This window comes from Arvicanthis niloticus, chromosome 9 (assembly GCF_011762505.2).
Source record: "Arvicanthis niloticus isolate mArvNil1 chromosome 9, mArvNil1.pat.X, whole genome shotgun sequence".
NCBI classification, from domain to species: Eukaryota; Metazoa; Chordata; class Mammalia; order Rodentia; family Muridae; genus Arvicanthis; species Arvicanthis niloticus.
This window is the reverse complement of record NC_047666.1, coordinates 34279759-34303188: the sequence shown is the minus strand read 5'-3', so window position 1 is coordinate 34303188 and position 23430 is coordinate 34279759. Positions and strand designations below refer to the sequence as shown.

The 23430-nt window shown below is 41.6% G+C and overlaps 1 protein-coding gene across 7 annotated transcripts in view; it reads right to left on the bottom strand.

Moving 5' to 3' along the window:
* Slc25a26 (solute carrier family 25 member 26) overlaps positions 1-23430 on the bottom strand; it is a 105767-nt gene that overhangs the window by 21867 nt on the left and 60470 nt on the right. For 6 of the 7 annotated variants that reach the window (XM_034511420.2, XM_076940148.1, XM_034511424.2 and 3 more), the window contains one exon: positions 2648-2692. The exons of the other annotated variant lie outside the window; for it this stretch is intronic. In XM_034511420.2, the coding sequence (XP_034367311.1) occupies positions 2648-2692 (45 nt within the window). The remainder of the gene's footprint in view (positions 1-2647; positions 2693-23430) is intronic. 7 annotated transcript variants of the gene reach the window in all.

The following is a 23430-nucleotide window of genomic DNA, read 5'->3' as shown; positions in this document are numbered from 1 at the left end:
TGTCTATCGGTACCGAATGGAGCCACACATTCTGAAATGCCACAGGGGCAAAAGCAACACAAAGGCCCAACAGCCTCTGGAAGGGAAGGAGCAGAGCATGGGATGCTGCATGGCTCACTCTCCTGCTTAAGGGCAAGGGGAAGCAGTACCTGCTGGGGACTTGGGGCAGAAAGGGCACGGGCAGCACAGGAGCAGGAGCGAGCTGGGCTGCCTGAATGGTAGTACTAGGCTCTCAACACCCTCAGAACTGGTGTATCATGTTTACTGTATGCACAGTATTCCTTGAGAAACTAAAACTATGTACCACTCCACACATGCATTTAACAGGACTGGAGAGATGACTCAGAAGTTAGGAGCACTGGTTGCTCTCCCACAGGACCCGAGTTCAATTCCCAGCTGCTCACAACCATCTGTAGCTCCAGTACCTTGGGAGCCAATGCCCTCTTCTGGTCTCCACAGGCAGCAGGCACACACGTAGTATAGAGACGAGCATGCAGGCAACACACAAGGCTAAAACTTTAAAAAGAACTTTAAATACAGTACTGGAATCTGTGATTACTACAAAAATTCCAAGCAGTTTCTTAGTTAGCCAGAATTCTACAAATGTCCTTAAATTTCTGGAAAGAAATGAACCAACCCTGTACTTCCATCTTTGGACCTGCAAACATTCCTGCAGACACGGAGTGCCGGGGCGTTAGTGTGAGCAGAGTCTGTGAATGCTGGTTATTGTTAGGCCCTGCAGTCTGTGAATGCTGGTCACTGAGGAGCTCACACAGGGCTCTTGTTTGCTGTTGGCCTCGCTGTTCTTTTGTCACACACTGAAAAGGGACCTGGTATGCTAAGGGAATGTGACCTTCTCACTGGATGGCTGTTACGTCACGCCTTGAAAAGCGGGCCAAGGAATCTGTTTTTACCCTGCACCATGAAGGAAACATTGAAACATGATAACAAAAGACCCCAAAACTCCATTAAATGAGAGGCAGTACCTTTTAAAATCATCACATGTAATAAATCTTTAGTGTTCTAGTTTATCTGAAACTTTAAAAAAAAAAAAAAACCTTAATTCATGTGTTGGGCAGGGAGAGCACATGTACCATGTGTGTGCATGCATGGGAGAGTGACATGAATCAGAGGTCAGAAGATAATTTTGAGGAGTTGTTCTCCTTCTACCATGTGGCTCCTGGTGACAGAACGTGGGCCATCAGGCTTGAAGGCAAATGCCATCTTGCCGGCTCCAGCTTCCATTCTACTTTTAAAAAGAGCAATGTTTTTAATTCATTTATTATTTTTTGGTATGCAACTTTAATAGGATTTATTTTGGAGTCCAAACTAATTCCTATGATACTTTTAAAGAGTGTTTTCTATAGATACACCATGCACAGCAAACCCACAAAATTATGGTGGCATCAGCTTGGTTTTTGTCTGTTCCTTTTCTTGCAGTAGTAGTGGGATTGAATTTGGGGTTTTAGGAGTGCCGGTCAAGCACTGTACTGCCGAGCTGTCCCAGCCCCAATTCCTACCTCAATACTTTGCCATTTTTCCTGCTTCATTATTTATAAACCCTTCTCACTTGAACAAGAACTTTCCATCTTTCGGGACCATTATCCTAGCAAGACATACAGTCTACAGTACAGACATGCAGACTAAGTACAGCTCTCTATGTGTACGTGCACAGTGCAACACTGAAGTTGTATATGATGATGATGACCTGAACCATGTAGTACTCTTTTTATTAAGCCCTTTACCATGCTGGCAAAGACCCATGTAATTCATAGCACTATTGTCACCCCAAATGAGGAAGGACAGATGCAATGCCTATGCATGTTTAAGTAATTTAGTTAATCAGTTTCTGTGCATGTGTGCATGCGTGCATTACTGTATGTGGACATTAGAAGGTGACCTTCTTGAAGCACTCTCCTCACCATACTCCATACCACAGCCCACAGGCTCCCAGCCTACTGCTGACATCTCAGCTCACCATAGGCATCCTGGGATACACTACCATACTGGCTTTCTATGTAGGTTTTAAGGACTGAACCAGATTCTCAGGCCTGTGTGACAAGCCCTTTTCACCTGCTGAGCCACCTCAGCCCTCACCCTATAGTGTTCCCTTCTATCTAAACAGATGAGTGACATTCCCCAACTCCAGGATGCAGTCACTCAAGGCTCCTAGTTCCGCAGCAGAGGTGAAGGATAGTCAGAGCCTCTCAGCCTGACACTGTTCCTTCTGTCTGCCCCGGGGCCAGAGGGGGCTGAACCTTGCTCACATCCTCATTGCTGTTCCTGCAAGCCTACTCACCCCCACATGCTCACACACACCATTCAATTAAGCGGAGAAAAAAGGGCAGTCCAGGGGAGAGTGAAGCAAGATGTTTCCAACATGTGAGTCTCAGCACACACCCCAGTAATGTCGGACACTGCCTGTAAGTCACATGGAAAAAAACACTCTCAGCTGCTGGGAATTTGGAGTAGTTAAACTTCTACTATCTTTTTCCACCACATACCCACACTGTTGGGCACTAGGGAAAATCTTCACATGATGATTTAAAAACTTACTTTCAATAAAATCTGAAATGTAAATATAATATCCAATAGAAAAATAAATTTAAAAAAATCTTCCATTAAAAAAAAAAAACAAAAAACTTACTTTCAAGGATTCCCACAAGGGAAACTGGACCAAGGAGAAAGGAATCTGGAGAGAAAGACAAAAATCGTGCAGATTAGATAAAACTAAATCACTGGTTGACCTGGCATTATTATAAGAACCTGCAATTATTACAGTGTTTCATTTTATTGTATGGCTACAATAAACCAGTATTAAGCAAATAAGCAGGTGCAGTACACATTTAAAAAGCTGATGAACCCTGGCCAAAGATTATCTTCTATTTCAAGCTCAAGGAACATAAAAAGCACTGTGAAGCCCTGTGAAATGGAGAGAAAATCCCAGCACAGACAAGGCTGACACAGAAACAGGACACAAACCATCTCCCATAGTAACAGCAACAGTGAGAACTGGCCCGGTTCTATGTGAGAGTGATGGCGGTGTACTCTCAGCAAGCAGTGTGAGCCTTCAGAAAAGCAGCTGAGAAGAAGAGAACAGATGGGGGGAGGAGGGAGAGGGGAAGAAGTGAAAGACAGAGACATTATGAAGAAAGACAAAGGGGGGAAAGAAAAACAAGGAGGGGAGGGAGGAGTGGGAAAAAGTGTGAGGAGATGACAGCAGGAAGACTGAGGACAGACAGGCATGAAGGAAAGAAACTGGAGGATGACAGACAGGAAGGAAGAGGGAGACAGAGGAGAGGGTCGAGGGGAAGGGAAGCAAGCAAGTCCAGAGGCACTTGCAGGAGCATGCCAACATGGCAGACTCCAGAAGCCTGCTGACTGCCTACGAGGGAACAGCTGTGCCGTTGAAGAAGAAAAGTTCTGAGAACAGTGCTCCACGAAGACTCTACAGTAAATCTGACGGAGTCAGGAAGAAGGTCACCTACAGTCATCAGTAGAGGTCATGATCACAATACTTAGAAGTGGTTACAGTGAGCACTCCAACTATGGGACAGAATCACCAAGTCCTCAGAAAGCTGTAACTTCACTGAACCTGCTAACAAGCCATAAGCCAATCAGTATGGTTTTCACTCTGTTGACAGATGAGCAGGCTGGCTTCAAAGAAACTGTGACTTGCCAAAAGATACATAGTTAGGAACTTGATCCCTAACTACTAACTTACCTGCAAAGGCCTCTAACCATGTTTATCTGCTTATTAATTCCCACACAGTATAACTACCCCTTTGCTTTTAACTGAACTTATTGAAATTCTAAAAAAAAAAAAAAAAAAAAAAAAAAAAAGCTGCACATACTTTTCTAAAATAAAAATGAACTCCAGTGGATTTCAGCTGCTGCCTTCCCATCACTGCCCAGTTCAGCACACTCAGTGCCAGCAGAGGTGACACTTGGGCACAGTGGCCCCATGTCGCTGGTCTCTATGCAGTTTAGTTCAGGTATAGAATGTGTAGACTGTGCCCATGTAGACTACAGGCAGTGTCAACTAGTGTGCACCCCACACCTTCTGGAGGAATTAGCAGGTGTATGACAACTATTTATCATCACATGAACTTAGGGTAGGGAGCGACTGCTGTGCTTAATCAGAACTCAGAGTCCATCACCATCTGTCTAAAGCAGATGGTGCTGTGAATGGGACTGACAGCACCTCAGAGACGGAATCTGCCCTGCTCAGAAAGAAAATGGCAGTGGTAGTGTGTGTGACAGTGTCACTAGTTGGATTAATTTGACAAATGAAAATCTTGGAGAAACTGGTCCATGTCATAATAAGCAGTCACCTACCCTAAGTGTCAAATTCCCACAAGAAGTTAAATTAAGTTTAGTGTTTTGATTCCCAAAACACTTCTGACATTGACCATCCTGAAATTCAAGAGCTGTATATTCAATGAAATCAAATACCAAAGCCAAAAACCTGGCTGTAAAACAGGCTTCTAAGAACTTGTCTGAAGCCTTAAAAATTCATACTGTGCCATGAGATACAGCCAAGTGGAGTAGCAGGCAGGATTTAGAGTTTTCTAAGTTTCTTCTTGGGACTTTTCCTTCCCAAATGTGAAGACATCACATCCTACAACATTAAATTTCACGCCTATAAATGAAAAGGCTTAAATGACTATAAAAACTATTCCTAGAATTACTCCTTTTTTATTAGAATAACCTAAAAGACTACACAGAATGTTACCTGTTACCTGAATTTATTTGGCTGTTAATTTTCGTTCCATAGATAAACATTTTGCCCTTTGTCTCAATTGCAAGTTATGCATACAATTCTTCCTTCAGCTTAAAGAGGCAACTTATATGTATTGGAGCACCCTGGCCCAATGATTCACTGGAACATTCACTTTACAAAGAAAGCCTACAATAGACCTCAGCTTCACTCCCTACAATAAGATTAGCTGACAGACGAAGGCAACTAAACATACTATAAACGCTTGAATATATCATTTCACTTTGGGCTCTGAGTGCTGAAAGGTCCCTCATGCAACAAACTCCTGATGAGTGAAAAATTTTCAAATCTTAAGTCAAGGCCGTGGAGGCTGCTTGCTGTCATTCACAGTAAGAGAAAGCCACCACTATGGAGGTGGGTCACACAGTTGTCAGGCATGCACAGCTCCATGCTGTTCCTAACATGGGCAGAACACAGGCTACTGGAGAGCTGCCTCCCCTCGCCATGTCTGGTTCGAAGTGCAACAACACTGATGTTTCTTCAAAACACAGAACTTCGTACCCCAAACACATAAGCTGTTATTCTACAATGCTTTATAGAAGAAGAAAATGAATAGCTATACTCAGAAGCCTTCTATTCCAAAATACAACATATTGAAAGTTACAAAATGGGTCACTGTTGTGACCTGTTTAATGCCTTCATTTCAGATGTTTTGTTTGAGTAAGACTGTTACGGTCCATGGCACTAAGAAGTGGGTAGCAATAATCCCACTTACCATCACAGAGGCAGAAGCATGTTGCTACAATTCAACATGCATTCTACTCAGCAACAAGGACAGCAGCAATTCTACCCTAGAGTGTATGTGAGGATCCTGGGTGAACTAGAAAAAATGAAACTCAGATGTCCTAGCAGGAAGTGCTAGCAACACTAATGACATAAACAATGTACACGGTTATATTATAAGCAGGACTTACCTGTCCTCAAATATTGGACTGCAACAACTATGCTTGAATTCAATCAATGCTTCTAACCTTAGATCGTAAAATAAATAACCCTGTAGTATTTCAATACACAGTGAAGTGATTTATAACTCAAGGTCTAGAAAATATCATTTCTATGGTATCATTTACCTCTATAATTTTATTATTCCATAGCACAATCACATAACAAGATACTTTTTAAATAAATAAGGCAAGGTTATAAGCTACAATAGATAAAATATGAATAACTTAGGGAACCTGAAGAACAAAAATTTATACTGTAAGAGTAAAATCATTAATATTACACTCAGCAAAAATGACCAACCACTCTCTATAAACTCAAGGAAATGTGCAAGAATCAAAATTAAAAGGTTATAGTGGTCTGTCCTAATTGTTAGCTTGGAAAAATTTAAAATTACCATGGACATAAACTTCTGGTCACATCTGTAAGGGATTATGTAGACAATTCAGACTCTCTGAAGTAGGAAGGTGCACACTAAATATAGATGCTATCACTTCATGGGCTGGGGTCCAAGACACGATAAAAAGGAGAAAACGAATTCAGCCTAGGTTCTCTGCTTCCTGACCGGAACCTGTCTTCAGCTCCCTCTCACAAGCCTTCCCTGCCTGGATGGACTGTGTGCACTCAAACCGTGATCTTGCTTTTGTCAAGTATTTTGTTGTGGAACTAAGGCAAACTGCTAACACCTAAGACTTAACCTAAGATTTAAAAGAAGCACGGAAGTAGTCAGCTTGCCACTGACACAGAAATGGTCCAAAGCTGGTCCAGCTCCCTCTCCAAGGAATCCTATAAGGGAGAGCTCTCTTCTGTTGCATGGCAGTTTCCATACTAGTGTGCTCCATGTAGGGTTTCCCACTCTAATGTCCCACAAATGATAGCCATTCTCCTCTTCAATACTCTGCCCTTTCTGTTCAATCCCGGTGGTGGCCAAGGACAAATGATATGAGATATATAAAAATCTCCTTGCTTCAAAATGTCATTCTTCAAAGGGTGTGGGGGAGGGTTCAAATTCAAATGAGAGCCATCCAAAGCCCACTAGCAACTACATATCAGGACAGAATTTAAACAGTAAACACCTTGTGGCTTGTTTTAACTTAATGATACCTAAATCCACTTACTAGCATTGCACAAAAAGAAAATGTGTATCTCATAAAAGAAATAGAACTCAATGATGAAATGCAGGGTAGGATGGATGGCACACCTCTTTAATGGCAGCACCCAGGGGCAGAGGTAGAAGACCCAGTCTCAAAGGAAAAAAAAAGGAAATCCTGAAATGAATTCCTTTTATGTTAATAAGGCATTCTAAGATAGCTTTCCAAATTCAGCATGCTATGAAGATAAGAGTGAACATTGGCCATCTACGAGCTCAGGAGAAAGCATAGAAGACACTGAGCAAAATGAAGGGCTGGAGACTGGTCAGGATTGGACATAGGGTCATAGGACCATCTGAGGCAGCATGATTGAAACCCGTGTCAGAAGCTAACAGAAACAACATGGTCCCATCAGGAGACAGCATGTTCAACGTGACCTTTGGTTTGGAGACTGATTGCACACTGACTATCTGCAGGTGCTAACACCCAAACCTCTTTTCTGCAGCAAAGTTAGTTTCTCAACAATTCTCTCCAGTTCCATCTCACTCAGCCAGCCACACACAGACAAGGTAAGCACAAAGACAGCCTGTGAAAGACTCATACTATCCTGAGGGAGACATGTTTCACAGATTCCATGTGGAAAGGGAACTTGGAAACCATGGGGACACTGTGCTCCTAAGCCCTTAAAGAAAAGGTAAACTCTAAATCTTACAAGTGAATTCCAAGTTACAAACACTGACAATACTTCATGAGCAGTGAAGCACATTCTAGAAGTGTGAAGCTGCTCCACCATCCTGACATCCGTGTGATTTATAGTTAAGAGCAGAATGAAGACATGCTGCGTAGTCACCTCAATAGATATGGAAAAGGTTCCTGAAAATACCGTATGCTTATCACTAAACACAAAAATACCGACCAGACTATGAACAACAGGGAATCTTCTTCCTTAGGAAATAAGAATAAGGGCCAGCATGATGGCTCAGCAGGTAAGATGTCTGCTACCAGCCTTGGCGACCTGAGCTTGATCCCAGGGGCCCAAAATGGAGGAACATGAGAACTGACTACACAAGTTGTCCTCTGACCCCCTACACACACACACACACACATTGTAGTAAGTGACTGCACATGAACATGCACATACACACACACACAAAGAAATGTTAAAACAATTTCAAATAAAATTAAATTTTAAAACATGTATAAGAACGTAGCATCTATTATAACACTAAATGGCCAAAACAAACAAACAAAAAGCCCCGAATGCACCTTTGATAAGCGACTGTGAACGTGGGAAAGCTGTTCAGAGTTAAACTCAGTATTCATCACTTCTACTCAGCATTTGGACTGGAGGGCTGAGTCAGATCAGCCAAGCAAGAAAGAAATAAGGCAACTGCATAATGGAATGGGAAAGCTCAAAGTTGTGAAGACTGTCAATACCTATCACTGGCAAGGATATGGGGCAACTCGAGCCCTCAAATGGCTGGGAAGGGTCCAATGTGGCCCAGTTACTCAGGGAAGTTGTTTTTGGTTTGTTGTTTTGTTTAACAAAGCTTCCCAATTTGGCCCAGTCAGGCCTTGAACTTGCAACCCTCTGACTCAGCCTCCCAACTGCTAGAATTTCTAGCACTATGGCTGTCCAGTTTACATGCCATATTAACCACATATTACACTAAGTACTTACAACAAATATCTACACAAAGATGTGTATAAAAATGGGCAGGGTTGCTTTACTAACCTGGGCCCAAAGCTGACAGCCCAAATGTCTACCTGTGGGGAAACAGATGAGCCAATAGTCACATCTTATTCAACTAAACACCACTCAACAACCCAAAGGAAGAGGCAACTGTTGCATGTGTGCCTGAGGAGACAGTTAAGCAGCAGTTGTCAAACTGTGGGTCATAACCCCTTTGGGGTCTGATGACCCTTTTACAAGGGTCACCTACAATACAGATATTTGCATTACAATTCCAAATAGTAGCAAAATTCAAGTTATAAAGTAGCAATGAAAGTAACTTTACGGTTGGGGTCTTCACAACATGAGACTCTGTATTAAAGGGGCAGAATTGGAAAAGCTGAGAGCCACTGTACTTCAGTCCTAAACAGGTAAATAGCTAGGGAAAGGGCCTGGATCAGCCCAGCTGACCTCTGACTCTTTCACTTTGATCAAAGATGGCTGACTCTCAAGTTCCTGTCCAAAAGAAAGGCCCTTTTGGCAGCTTTTCCTCAAGATAAATCTCAGATCCCTCTAAACCTGACTTATCCAGTGAGATCCTCTCAGCTGAACCTAACCAATCACAAAATGGCATCTTTCCCAGTCCAATTCAAGGAGAAAGCAGACTTAGCCCTGCCCCACTCTATAGAATAAATACTTAAGAGGCCAGACTCCACCCCCTAGGACTGGAGCACGCCCACAGCCCCTTACAGTAGTCTACTTCTTTAAATACCTGCATGCTCCTTCTGCTTCAAGGCATCCTGGCTGTGTGTTGTTTAACTAGTGATTCTTGACCTGATGGAGAAATGGACCTGAGAAATAACCACTAGAGGGCAACAGTGACAAGAGCCAGACAGCGAAGGAGACTTACAGTCCCATACAGTTCAAGCTGTCTAAATAAACAATGCATTTTCACACACCCTCAGCCTAAGGTGCTGGCTAAGAGGATGGTGGACGGTGAGGGCAGAGGCACAGGAGAGCTCTTCTGGTGGTGACAAAATGTTCCTGAGCAGCTGCCGTTGAGTGAAGCTGTGTGAAGCCAGCTATATTCTTCCATGCACTTAATTCCGCTACCCAGCAGAACTAAGCAGCTACAACAGACAGGTCCGGCATGCAAAGCCTAAAGGGTCATCTGAGCTGTTGCTGCATAGAAAGCTTACAGTACCTGCTCTACATTCCTGTCTTATGTGAGGGGGCCAGGCTGCAAGACTGTGTGAAAACGCACAAGCCATGAAGTAAGCATGTTCCCTAGACCTAAAACTAACAGCTCATTAAAACCAGCTTTAAAAGAACAGATATTTCAAAGAGGAATAACCATGATCTAAATACAGTTGAATTATTCTCAGAAATTAGGAAGAAAAAGCTATGACATAAAGTAACACAGAACACACCACTGTAACAAGAAAGGTATTTTGAGAGGAAGGCATTGGAGCTCTCAAAACCCTTTTATCTGCTTGAAAGAAGACCTGGTTAAAAGAAGCCCATGGTCATAAATGCCCAGAAGCAACCGGAAGTTGCCCTTCCCTGGAGGTCAATGTCACCATTCACACCCCATCACTAAGTGCTGCATTCTATAGTGTGAGTGCCATTCATCTTTCCAAAGTCACCTGCCTTCCCACAAGTGTGCCACCACCTATCCTTACTCTACAAGGTGTCTGTTCTTCCACAAGAGCCCCCTGCTCTTCTGCAGCTCACTTGAGACAGCAGATTTTACAAATCCAATATAACCCCACTCCGGTTACATTTTTCAATGATTCTGTATACACAAATTTAATCCGTTTTTTTTGTTTTGTTTTGTTTTGTTTCCTTGCTAATCTTTTTTCTTTCTCCTCTTGCTAATATTTGAGTTTTAAAAGGGTTTGTCATGGACATAAAATATGAGGCTAAATAAAATTGGGATTATAAATGAACTTTGGTAACTAATAAAGAATATTATTGTAGTTCTTTACATTATTTCTTCTTATACTAGAATATTTTTATTAATGCAATGTTAATATTTTTATTAATGTAATGTAATACTAGTTGAGGCCTGGTCACAGCAGGACATTCACATCTGATATGGCCTCTCCTCTTCCCCACACATCAGCACTGGCAGCCTCTCCATCTCTCAGGCCTGTCATCTACATCAGAGGACAGGCACACTGACACAGAGCAGCTATGGACGCTGGGCCACCAGAGGGAGGGAAGAAGGAAGAGACAAGCACATGTGCCCAGTCTTCAGAGAGGGTAACAACGTGATCTGCTTCAGACGTCTGCTTTCAGTAGGAGCCTTCGCACAGACAGTTTTATCATAGCATGTTTGATTATTTTGAAGCTGATGTTTTGATGCACTATAAACATAATAATTCAAAAATAGGACAAAATGGATCCATGAGGGATACCCATGCCTACTTCATAAACCTTGACAAGACATGGATTTATTATGAACAGTTTCACCAAAATGGTTTATTGATAAGTATTTTCCAATTATGGACAGGTACTCCCAGAAAACTGATATGCAGAAAGAAAAAAAAAATCAAAGTTGTCACTGATAAATTATTTAACACAGACTAAGGGCTGAGCTATAAGCTGGCTCAGAGAGGTTAGTCATGGCAGATGTATAAAACTTTAAATTCTAAGTCAACACTCATTTGCCAAGCCTTATTTGTTATTAAAACCACATGTTGGCACTGAGTCATTTTATGGTTCATTTGAAATAAACATGTAGAAAATTATGGGAAACAAATAGAGGCCCAGCAGTCTGTTAAAGCAGCACACTCACTCCAGTCCAACCTCTGTCACCAGGCTTTGGGATGCCATGGCTGAACAGTGTATCTGTGGTGGAAGGGGGTGGGTTGAGAAAGCTGCTTGCAGTAATGAGACCAGAATGTAGCCAACGGCCTATTGTTATCCCAGAAACTGAAAAAACATGGATCTCAATGAGAAGATGTATTATAACACTTTAACAAAATAAATGTGTATTAAGCTGGCAAGTTACTATTAATGCAGAGAACTTCTTTCTTGATTCTCTACTGTATCTTCACAGCAAATACAGGATCATCTCAAAATGCCCCACCACTTCCTACACTACCGTCATAGTTCATTGGTGACAATACAAACCCTTTAAGCAAGTGTGCCTAGTTCATTTTGGTCCAGGTGTTTTTGAGACAGGGTGCCTGCTGACAGAACTCTCAGCTGGGATGCAACCCAACAAATCAGCATCACTCCAGCGGGGGGGCTGGGGCTGGAAGAGTGCCTTCCAACCAGGACAGCACTGAAATGAACCAAGGTCTAAAACTTCTCAGGATGCTATAAGGACCAGCAAATCCTCCACGTGGAGACAATTAGCATGCTGCAGAATCACATGCAGGCCTGGTTCAAACACAGGTGCAGGCCCCTTCATGATTCCACATTAGGTAGGGCCTGAGAACATGCCTTCTTCTTCAAGGCCAGTTGACCTGCTCTTTGTCTAAAGACCACTTCAGAAGAACCTCTGTGAAAAGCAGACAATCGTGGGCTATTTGAAAAACCCTTAATTGCCAGAGTATGCTGGCATTCATTTAAAGTAAGCTGGATGTGCGGTGCATGCCTGTAATGGTGGCACTTGGGAGGGGAGTGCCACCTTGATCAGGAGCTCAAGGTTACCTCACCTCAAAGGTTTGAGACCATCCTGGACTACATAAGATCCTGTCTTCTTTTAAATAAATATAAAACCTGTTCTTCCTTACAGAAGCTTCCCATCACATTGTTTCTATTTTTAAGGTGATCTCCTTAAAGACTACTGAGATAAAAGTGACCAGCACTGACATACAAATCCCCAGAGCACAGCACCCAAGTGAGAACATCTGGGGTCACATCAGAAGATTCCGAACAGCAAACAAAACTGTTAGCAAAGTAAAGAAACTGTAAAGGCCAGTTTGGAAGCCATACATCTGATAAGAGGCTGATGTCCTTGTGCATGGGAGTATGCAGCACCAAACCCAGACCTTGTGTGCCAGGTATGTGCTAGACCACTGAGCTTCAATGCCACTGCCTGTTCTGTCCCCAGTGTTGTCTGCTGTGTTGTTCCTGTGTTGTTGCTGTTGCTGTTAGCAGTGGAATAGATTTGTTTGGCTTCATTTATTGTTTTTCTCTTTTCTTGAGATAGTGTGTCACTGTGTAGCCTGCAGTGGTTTTGAAGTCTCAGTCTCCCTGCTTCTGTCTCCTGAGTGTGAAGAGTACAGGCCTGTGTTACCATACCCAGCACTAATTTAAAAAGGCAAATGCATGGCTGGAGAGACGGTTCTCAGCACTCACATCCCAGGACCACTGCTCATAACTGCCTCTAATTCCAGCTCCAGGAGGTCTGACACCCTCTTCTGGCCTTCACCGGCATCTACACATATATAAATGTCATAAATAAACAAAGTAAAAATATAAAAAAAATTTTAAAACTTATTGATGCTATTTTATGTCTCTGGTGCCTGTGAAGGCCAGAAGAGAGGACCAGATCCCCAGGAATTGGAGTTACAGACCATTTTGAGCCACCATGTGGATGTTGAAAAATCAAACCTTGGTCTTCTGCAAGAGGATCAAATACTCTTAACTGCTGAGCCATCATCTCTCCAGCACTGCACCCCACCCTCAGGGGGGGGGAAAAAAAAACCCTCTGTAAAAGAGCAAATGAACTGAAGAGATATTTCTCTCTCAAAAAATATACAGGCAGACAACAAGCATTTATTTAAGTGACTAATTAATTAATGTAAAAGTTCAACATCACCTACCAGGGAAATGCAACTTAAAACTACAATAGAGGGCTGAAGAGATGGCTCAGAGGTTAAGAGCACTGGCTGCTCTTCCAGAGGTCCTGAGTTCAATTCCCAGCAACCACATGGTGGCTCACAACCATCTGTAATGGGATCTGATGCCCTCTTCTGTCATGCAGGCATACAAGCAAACAGAACACTCATATACATAAATAAATCTTTTTTTAAAAAAAAAAACTACAACAGAACACACCTGACACCTGCAGTGTGGTCTGAATGTGAAAATTTACTCTGAAAATGGAAAGCAAGACGGATGAATGAGAGTAGCCAGACACCAAAAAAGATCAAATAAGAAACTATGAGCAAAGCATGCAAATTCTATGAGACAACACAAAAAGATCTAATTTATGAATCACTAGAGAGAACGAGAACTTCAGCCTAAGAAAGTCAACAATATGTCCAGGAAAATCACAGTGGAAGGCATCCCAGCTTAAGAGAAAGAAATGAACATCCAGACTCAAGAGGCATTCAGAACAAACAGACAAGACAAGAACCATCCAGCATCATATTATAGTTAAAATACTAGAGAGAGCAAAGAGAATATATTAAAACTGCAAGAGAAAAGTGTCATCACATATAAACCCATAAGAATACAGCACATTCCTCAACAGATAGCCTAAAAACCAGGAAAACACAGAATGATGAATTTCTAAGCATTGAAACACAGTAATTGCCAATGGAGATTATTATACCTAGCAAAACTGTCATCACTGAAGAAAAGACCTTTCATGATAAAAACAAGCTGAAGGTGTCATGACCACTAAACCAACTCTACAAAAGATCCTTGGGAACATGAGGCTACAGGAAAAACTAAGTAATGCAGGAGTAAAGAATAAAAACTGTAACTTTAATTATTTCAAGCCTTATTTTTAATGATGGGTATCTTAAATGCTTTAACCTCCCTGCTAGTCCATCACCCATCAGAGGTAGTTGAAAACAAAAGATACGGTGAAGTAGACCTGTTAAAAAAGGTTCTTTGGAACAACACCTGCCTGTGTTGCCTGGAAATTGACAGTTCAGTTCAAAGGTTAGCAATGGAGCTTGGTCCACTCACAAACACTTCACCGATACACCTGTAGTTTAGGTGGGTAGAGGGGAGAAAGCAAACACGAATCAGCATCAGTGGCACTACCTAGCAGATACCCAGGCCTCAGCCTCTGCACAAGTCTGCAGGAAGGACTAGAAGGAATGCCAGCATAAGTTCTCAGCTGTGCCTCTCTCAGGTGAAGCAAAGATCAGCAAAGACTCTAGACTAACAAGCCTTACACAGCTAGCTCTATAAGCAAGCCTCGCTCAGCCTCCATCCTTGTCCAACGAGTTCTATTTATACTCCCTCTAAACATCACATGTCCTCCACGGGTCTTGCCTCAGCACAAGTGTCTGTCTCAGCTGACATCACTCTGCTAGTAAGTCTGAGTCGGTGAAAAGTAACAAGAAGCTGAAGTTTTTTGGTGCATTTCTCTCTATAGAGTCCCAACAACTATGCAATGTAAAGCAGACCAATACATGTATGTTGTTAACAAAGAATCCTTCATCACGTGCTTTAACGTGCTTTAACGTGCTTGCTTTAGCAGAATATCTTAACTCCGGTCTGATTCAGTGAAACATTCTTTCAAGAGTCTGCCTTAGCCTTTCACCTGTGTCCACTTTGGGAAAACATTCCTTTATGTGTTTGCCCCAGAAAAACACCATCTAACACAACTGACTTTCCAAAGAATCCTTAAAGTTTCCACTTCAAAAAACAGGAAGACAAAAACCACTACAAATAAATAAATAAATACAAAGGCAAGAATTAATACATCTTTCCCAAAACAACTTTGAATATTAATACCCCAATTAATAAATACCCCAATTAAAAGATACAGACTAGCAGATTGAATTATAAAACAAGATCCATCCATTTGTTATCTGAAAGAAATACAACTTATTAAAACCAAACACAATCCTAGAGTGGAAGGCTGGAAAAGGCATTCCAAGGAAACGAATCTAGAAAGCAAGTGGGGGTTACTGTTCTGAGTTCCAACAAAATAAAAGTTCAAACCAAAATTAGTCAGAAAAGATAAAGACAGCCCCATCAATCCAAGAGGACATTACATATATACACATACCAAACACAGGTGCATCTGACTTCGTATGACAGCACTGGGAGAGGTAAAGTCAAAGATTTACCCCAACACAGAGACAGTGGGTGACTTCAATACCCATTCACACTGATAAACAGAGCATCCCAAGAAAAATAAAATAATCAGAAATATCTGTTAAACACTTATAGATCAAGCGACCTAATAAACATCTACAGAAGAGTCCATGAAAACCCTGAAGAATATATTCTTCTCTGTAGCCCAGGAAACTTTCTCTAAAATGGATCAGCTAACAAAAAATAAACAAGCCATAAAAAATAGAGAATATTGATAAAAAAAATAACTTCTTGTATGCTATCTGACAATGGAGTAAAACTAAAAATCAATAGGAGAAGAAGTGACAGGTTACCAAGGAAATTCAGAAAATCATTTGGACATACTTTTGAAACTTATATTCCATCAGACTAGAAAGCCTTAAAGAAATGGCTAAGTTTCTGGACTCATATGGCCCTTTCAAAAGTAAGCCAAGATATGATAAACAACTTAAGAAAGCCTGTGACATTGAGGCAATAATTTAAAAAAAAACAAAAAAACAAAACAACAACAAAAAAAAAACCCTCTTGATCAGAAAAACAATCCAGGCACAGTTGGATTTACTGCTGAATTCTACAAGATCGTCAAAAACCTTAAACTAATGCTTCTCAAACTATTCCACTGGATAGATAGGAGTTTTAAAAATCCATGCTAACAGCAATTAAATCACAAGAAAACTATATTTCAGTCTCTGATAAATATAGCTGCAAAACCACTCAGACAGAATTCAAGAACACATCACAAAGATCACTATCCAAGATCAGCATGGCTTCATTTCAGACATGCAAGGAAAGTTCAATAATCCCAAATCAGTGACTCAGGAGTTAGCTTCCCATAGGGTAAATAAGGGCCCATAGTAAACTGTAAGCTGGATGGAACGGAAGAACAAAGAGATCATAGATAAACAAAAAAAACCTGTTTTAATTTACAGTCACTAAAACAAGCTAAGGTGGTCAGCCGTCAACACTAGCAAAGGTACAGCAGACAAACCCCAAGGACAGCACCTAACAAAATAAATAAAAAATGGGCTGGAAGAAGGACTTCAAACCATGACTAACCTCTAATCATCTCTTCAAGGAAACATCTCAAAATTGTGTACCTATGCCCTCCACACACACTGGCTCACATCACAATAAACCCACACCCAGTAACCAATTTCATTAAAATTCAGTCGTAAGCCTTTCCACAGAGCACTCCACAGCAATGCCCTCAGGACCCCCACTACAGGAACCTTAGTCCCTCTTGTTCTTTGCCTTCACTTGCTTGCTCATGCTCTTTTATCCATGTTTCTTTATTTTATGTGAATGGGTGTCTCACCTGCATGTCTGTGCACTGTGTGTGTGCAGTTCCCTTAGAGGCAAGAAGAGGGCACTGTACCTCCTGGAACTGGAGTTACAGGCAGTTGTGTGCTACCATGTGGATGCTGGGAGTTGAACCTGGATCCTCTGGAAAAACAACCGGTGCTCTTAACCCTTTAGCCATCTTGCCAACCCTTCATCCATGTTTTTGTGAGTTTTTTTATTCTTCAACAACATTAGACCAAGAATCTGAGGGCTATTATCTCAAGAATTTGGTGAATGGTGAACCCCCAACACTACAGTAGTCCCTGGGACAAATCTGTAAGAGTCCAGAAAGGCAGCTATTCTCAAAGAATGCATCATCAGGAACTAAAATGAGGACTCAGTGGGTAATAATGTTGCTGTACAAACATAAGGAACTGAGTTCAAACCTGAGTACTCACTGTAAAAAGCACTTATATACCTGTGGGACCTGGAAACCTGAGGATTCCTGAGGGGTTTGCATGCTGCCAGCTTATCTCCAGGTTCAAAAGAGACCCTGCCTCAAAGAAGTAAGGCAGTGATAGAACAAGACATTAAAGATCCTCCTCTGGCTTCTAGGTACACATGAGTATGAGAATTCCACATACATATGTGTATACACCACATAAAACACACACAGTTTTTAAAAATACCCAAATGAATACAAATAATACATAATATAAAAATGTCAGGATCATCTCAATAGATAAATAAAAGGCTTTTGACAAAAATTTAGTCCATGATAAAAGTCTTGAAGAAACTAGGAATGTAAGATATCTCAACATAATAAAAGTCAGGTATGACAAACTTACAGCCAATATTATACAAAGGAAGAAAAAACTCAAACCATGTCCACTAAAATCGGAACATGACAGATTGTCTGTCCACCTTCTCTACACTTATTAGATCCAATACTGGAAGCCTTAGGTAGAGCAATAAAAGAAAAGGGGGTGAGAGGGAAATACCAACAGAAATGGAAACCATACATACACAGAGCGCCTACAGAGTGCAGCAGGAAACTTTTAGATCTTACCTATATGCTCAGCAAAGTAGCAGGACAGAAAACCAAGGTATCAGATCAGTAGCCTTCCCACAAACCAATAACAAATATGCTGAGAAAGAAAAAACAAACATAAATATCATACACAATGGCCTTAAACAATAGATTAAAAATACCATGGAACAGAACTAACCAAGGAAGTGAAATACCTCTACATTAAAATCTTTAAACAATGGAAGAGGCTGTAGCACTACCTAGTTTCTTCCCAGCCTGCTGGCCTTCTGCAGTATACTCAATAAATTATGTTTACACACACACAGCACTGAAGGAAAAAAAGAAAAGAAGTTACTAGAAGATGGAAAAATCTCACGTGTTTATAAATTACAGAATTAATATTTTGAAAAAGGCTATTTTGCCAAAAAACATTCTATGAACTCAGTAAAATCACCAACAAAATTTGAAAATCATGCTTCATAGAAAGAGAAGAAAAAAATCTTAAAATGAAAGCATAAAATCTTAAAATGAAAGCATAAAATCTTTATATGAAAGCATAAAATATCCTGGGTAGCCAAAGCAATCCTGAGCCAAAAGAACCATGTTGGAGGAGGTATCACCATCCCAAATCTCAAGTTCTACTACAGACATGGTAATAAAAGCAGCATGGTACTAACATAAAACTAGACACATGTGTCAATGGAGCGGAACAGAGCACCCACATACAATCAGAGCTACAACTACCTGATTTTTACAAAGATGCCGAAACTTCCCACTGAAGACCACATCTTCAACAAACAGTGTTGGCAAAGCTGAACATCCACTTGTAGATAAATGAAAGCAGTTCCTTATCTCTCACCCTCACAAGAATCAACCCCAAATGGACCAAAGACCTTAATGGAAGATTGGAAACTCTGAAACTGATAAAATACAAAATAAGGAGAAAATGTCAAGATATCAGGATAGCAAAACTGAGCCCAGTGGCCCACACTCATGGTCCTAGTACTCAGGATATGAAGGCAGGGGGATCAAAAGTTCAAGGTCATTCTTGGTCACAATGAGAGGCAGCCTGGGATATGAGAGAACCTATCTCAAAAATAAAAATGGAGAATTGTAGGAAGCCGCTGTTAATCTGTATAATCTGCCATCCCAAGATGGCGCTGGCCTCGTGTCTTCTCCAGAAGTAAACAATTAACTGCGCAGTTGCAAAAGGCAAAAGGCGCGCCAAAGTCACTGGCCAATCCCGAGGCATAATATTGGGTGGTGAGCAAACAGCCAATCAGAAGTGAATACGTCACTCTAGGCTGTATTTAAGCTAGGCCCCTTCCGGATCTCAGCCCTTCCGCGTCCTTCCGAGTTTTTCCACGTTTGCTGATACAGAGTAAAGCCTCGTTTTGCAGTAACTACCCGAATACTGTCTCTCGTGTTTCTCTTCCACGGGCGTGGGGCGACACGGGAGGCGCGCGTTATATCTGGTGCCGAAACCCGGGAATTTCAGGGCATTGCGGAAGGCCCCGGAGACTCGAAGAGGGTTAAAAGACTGCAGGTTTCGAGGTACGTCTTTGGAAGGTATGCCTGGGGTAGAAACCTTCGTTGCGGGTAGATATTCACCCATTGCCGCCGCAACAATAGCTAGCCTCTTGTTTGCGTTGCTTTCAGCTACTAGGGCAAGTCAAGAGGTTTCAAGACTAGTCTGCTCCAGGCTATCAGAACCAGGGCGTGTTAGCCAGCAACAGGCAAAAAGGCCTGGTCATAGAATAGGGTGTTCAAAGGGAACAAGGACTGATGCAGAGTCCATTAAGCTTGAGAAACCTCCACGGGCGGGTAGAAGGAGGTCAGAGGAAAAAAAGATCCTCCTTTATGACAGAATCTTTGGGGAAGCAGCTGCCTATACAAAGGGTAGCGGTGCTGAGATAAGACTAAGAAAGCTAGCGGCTCGCTGGGGTTCGAGGGTCCCCTGCCGTGCTTCTCCGCTCGGGCTGTGGGAACAGGGACGCAGCGACGCGGCCCGGGTCAGACCGGTTACAAAAGCGTCTCCACTCTGCTACCTGTGGCGGCTTGCAACCAGACAGAGCCAGAACAAGAGTGCGGGGCGGCGGGCACACGGGGAGTTCCCCGAGAGCTCAGGGCAAGCAATGCCAGTGATAGAACAGATGATCTTTGAAAATGCCACAGCTGAATGCCGTGCAGCCATTGTCCCTCGTAAGAACAAGAGGCTACAAAATTGGCTAAGGGCCTGCTGTGGCCCAGGGAGGGGGGCTGTTTGTGCTTATTCCACAGGTGAAAACAATTTAATTTGGGTCCCTACGTGGCTGGTGCAGATTGTGAAGAATGAAGCTAGGTTGCAAGATTACAGCTCTGAGTCTCCTGATACTGAAGTTCCATTTGGCGATAAGTATACCACTGTGGGCCATAGTCAGATCTTGAACTGTTCTCTTGCCAGTGCATTCAAATGCTGAAGTACTGCCTAGTTCAAAGCTATAGAGAGTTACTTGGTTGCCCTGGCCTTAGGCGCATCTGCCGAAAGCCTAGGTCATAAATGCTACAAGCTTTCCATTAGATTTTACACTTTGTTTTGTGGCAGCAAACTTTATAACATAAAGGTAATCCACTTGGTGTTAATTTGAGAAAAAATAGATTGCTTACATCGTTAAAGATTGGTTTTTTGGTTTGCCTATGTTTATAGAAAAAGGACACAGCACGTGTCTTTTAAGGTTTACAGTTTAAATTTAAGGTTTTAAGCTAAAACCAAAACCACACAATTTGGCCTACGCCTCAGAGCAGGCAGAGGGAGGTTAAGTGCATTTACATTTGAATTAAGAAATGCAGACTGAACTACAGAAGCCCAGGTGCTAAGCTCCTTTTGTTCTGAGTCTTCAGACCAGATCCTAGAAATGTGCTTACCGAGATTTCTGTGTTTCTTGTGAGAAGAGAGATAAATCTAAGACTCAAAGATTTTACAACAGTCTGTGGGCTAAAGGTTATGATTGTGCTGCAGAAATTAAAATTATGCCTGCTTCCCTCCATGAATATAGCTGTGTCTGCTGATAGAGTATGGTTCAGGTTGTTTTAATTTCTCTGTATTTGGAGTTGTTGAGGATGAGATGCTTTGGATTCCTCTAATATATGTAACAATTGTTAGAGAATAAGATTGGCTTTTATCCAATATTCTCATTGGACTAAAGAAGATTGGTTATTAGATTAATCCAAAATAAAGTTCAAATTTAAGATTTATACAGCCTAACTTGCCTTCTCCAGCTGCCATTTCAATAAATGCTTATAGAATTATTATAGATATAAAAGATGTTTTGTACCTTTCCTTTACATTTCTGATAAAGGTGTGAGATTTACAGGTAGTAAATTTATTCATAATTTTTAAGAACCCATGAAGCAATATTTGTTAGAAATAATTGCTTCAGAAAATGGTTAATTGTTTTACATTTTATATATACAAATATTGTTGTTGCTTTGATACAAAAAATTAAGAGGTTAAATCTTTTGGTGTGTATTATTCATTGTGTGATACTTTATTAGTGGATTTCTCTAAAGAAATTTTTTCTGCAAGCCATTGCTTCAATATAACGAGCTTTAAAAATTTTTTAGAATACTTGTTACTTCAAAAAAGATTCAAAGACAGTATCTTTCAATATTTGAGACAAGCTGGGGCTAGAAAAAGGGCTCAGCCATTAAAGGCTGGACTTAATTTAAAATATAAAGGCTGAACTCCCAGCAACCACATGGTGGCTCACAACCATTTGTGGTGGGGATCTAACGCCATCTTCTGGCTTGTGAGTGTACATGCAAAAGAAAATGGTTTACTTTTAATCTTGATTTGCTCTTAGTGATTTTTAAAAGTTGTTAAGAGATATTATTTGGCTAAAACCTCATTTTAAGCTTACCATAGGAGGATTTAAACCTCTGTTTAATGTTTTCAAAGGGATGTAAGTCCTGAATTAAATCATATGTATATTTTCTTGAATTTATCCTGCTTCAACACAATTAAATTATGTGTTGTAGCCACTGTTTAAAATGTTAAAAAAGGGTGTATCTGCCTTTGTTTTGTTGAATGATATATTTCATGAAGTGCAGAATGTTTCGGCTACATGATTTAATATCTCTAGCCATTTGAATAACATTAAAATTAATAAGGTGTTTAAGAATGCATCTGCACAACCGGTGTCGGTGTGTGTGGACCCTCCATTTTTCTTTATGTTATCCAACTTTCAGAATAATTCTGATATCTTGGATTGTAAAAATGTTACATGCTTTTTAGCACAATGCTGGAATAGATCACTAGACCTAGCCTTGGTTGTGCATGTGCCTTCCTTTGTGCCCATCCCAGTACATCATTATTGAGACTTAAAAGAGACTTTGGTCAATCAGAGAGTTGATTCGCTCCAAGCCCATGTGGAGCAGCTCACGGATGTGGTTCAAATAAGCTGAGTGTCAGCAACCCCACATCCAGGTATTACACCTCTGAGATTTGTGAATGATACATTTACTCAAAGCCATAATCTTTCTGCTTATTTAAAAGGAAAGTGGAATGGGAAATTGGACCAGGTGCAACACCAATTGCAGATCCGGATTTCGAGCCTTGTTGGAACACGAGTGGAACCCGTTACCCCTGGAGATTTTACTTCTTGAATTTCTTTTGCTTTTTCTTTCTTTCTTAAAGGTTGGGAATAGGCCTGTTTGGTACAGCCCTATGTTGTGGATTAGTGTTCATGGATGGTTGGTCTGTAAGCTCAGAGCCCAACAAAAACATGACAAGGCCGCTTTAAGCCCAAGCACTCGCAGCCTTGGAGCAAGCATCTCTCCCTGAAATTTGACTATCCAGGCTAAGAAAGTAGCCAATGACTGAGACCCTCAGTCAATGCACCCCAAGGGTTCAGCCCATTGCACTGGTTCGATGAGAGGTCTAGGTCCAGCCAGCCCTTGCCTAAATAGCTGTGGTACCTGAATAGTAGGTTGACAGCCCTTGCACTCCTGGGAGCTATACTCCATTGCACAGGGATGGGTGTCAATTCCTCTTTATATCCCCTTAGCCCTTGCACCCAGAGGACTTGTTTCCATCGCACCTGGTAGGGTAAGGGAGAATCTTCGGGCTATAAGCTCTTGATCGCTTATTCCCCCAAGATGGAGTTTGCTTGATTGGGTTTGAGTTCGAATCTTGATTGGTACTGCGTTTGATAGGCAAAAGGCTGTTTCATATTAATAATTTAAACAGGGAGAGATGTAGGAAGCCGCTGTTAACGGTGGTATAATCTGCCATCCCAAGATGGCGCTGGCCTCATGTCTTCTCCAGAAGTAAACAATTATCTGCACAGTTGCAAAAGGCAAAAGGCGCGCCAAAGTCACTGGCCAATCCCGAGGCATAATATTGGGTGGTGAGCGAACAGCCAATCAGAAGTGAATACGTCACTCTAGGCTGTATTTAAGCTAGGCCCCTTCCGCGTCTCAGCCCTTCCGCGTCCTTCCGCGTTTTCCACGTTTGCTGATACAGAGTAAAGCCTCGTTTGCAGTAACTACCCGAATACTGTCTCTCGTATTTCTCTTCCACAGGCGTGGGGCGACACGGGAGGCACGCATTATAGAGAATGAGGAAGAGAAGGGGGACAAAGAGGAAAAGGAGAAG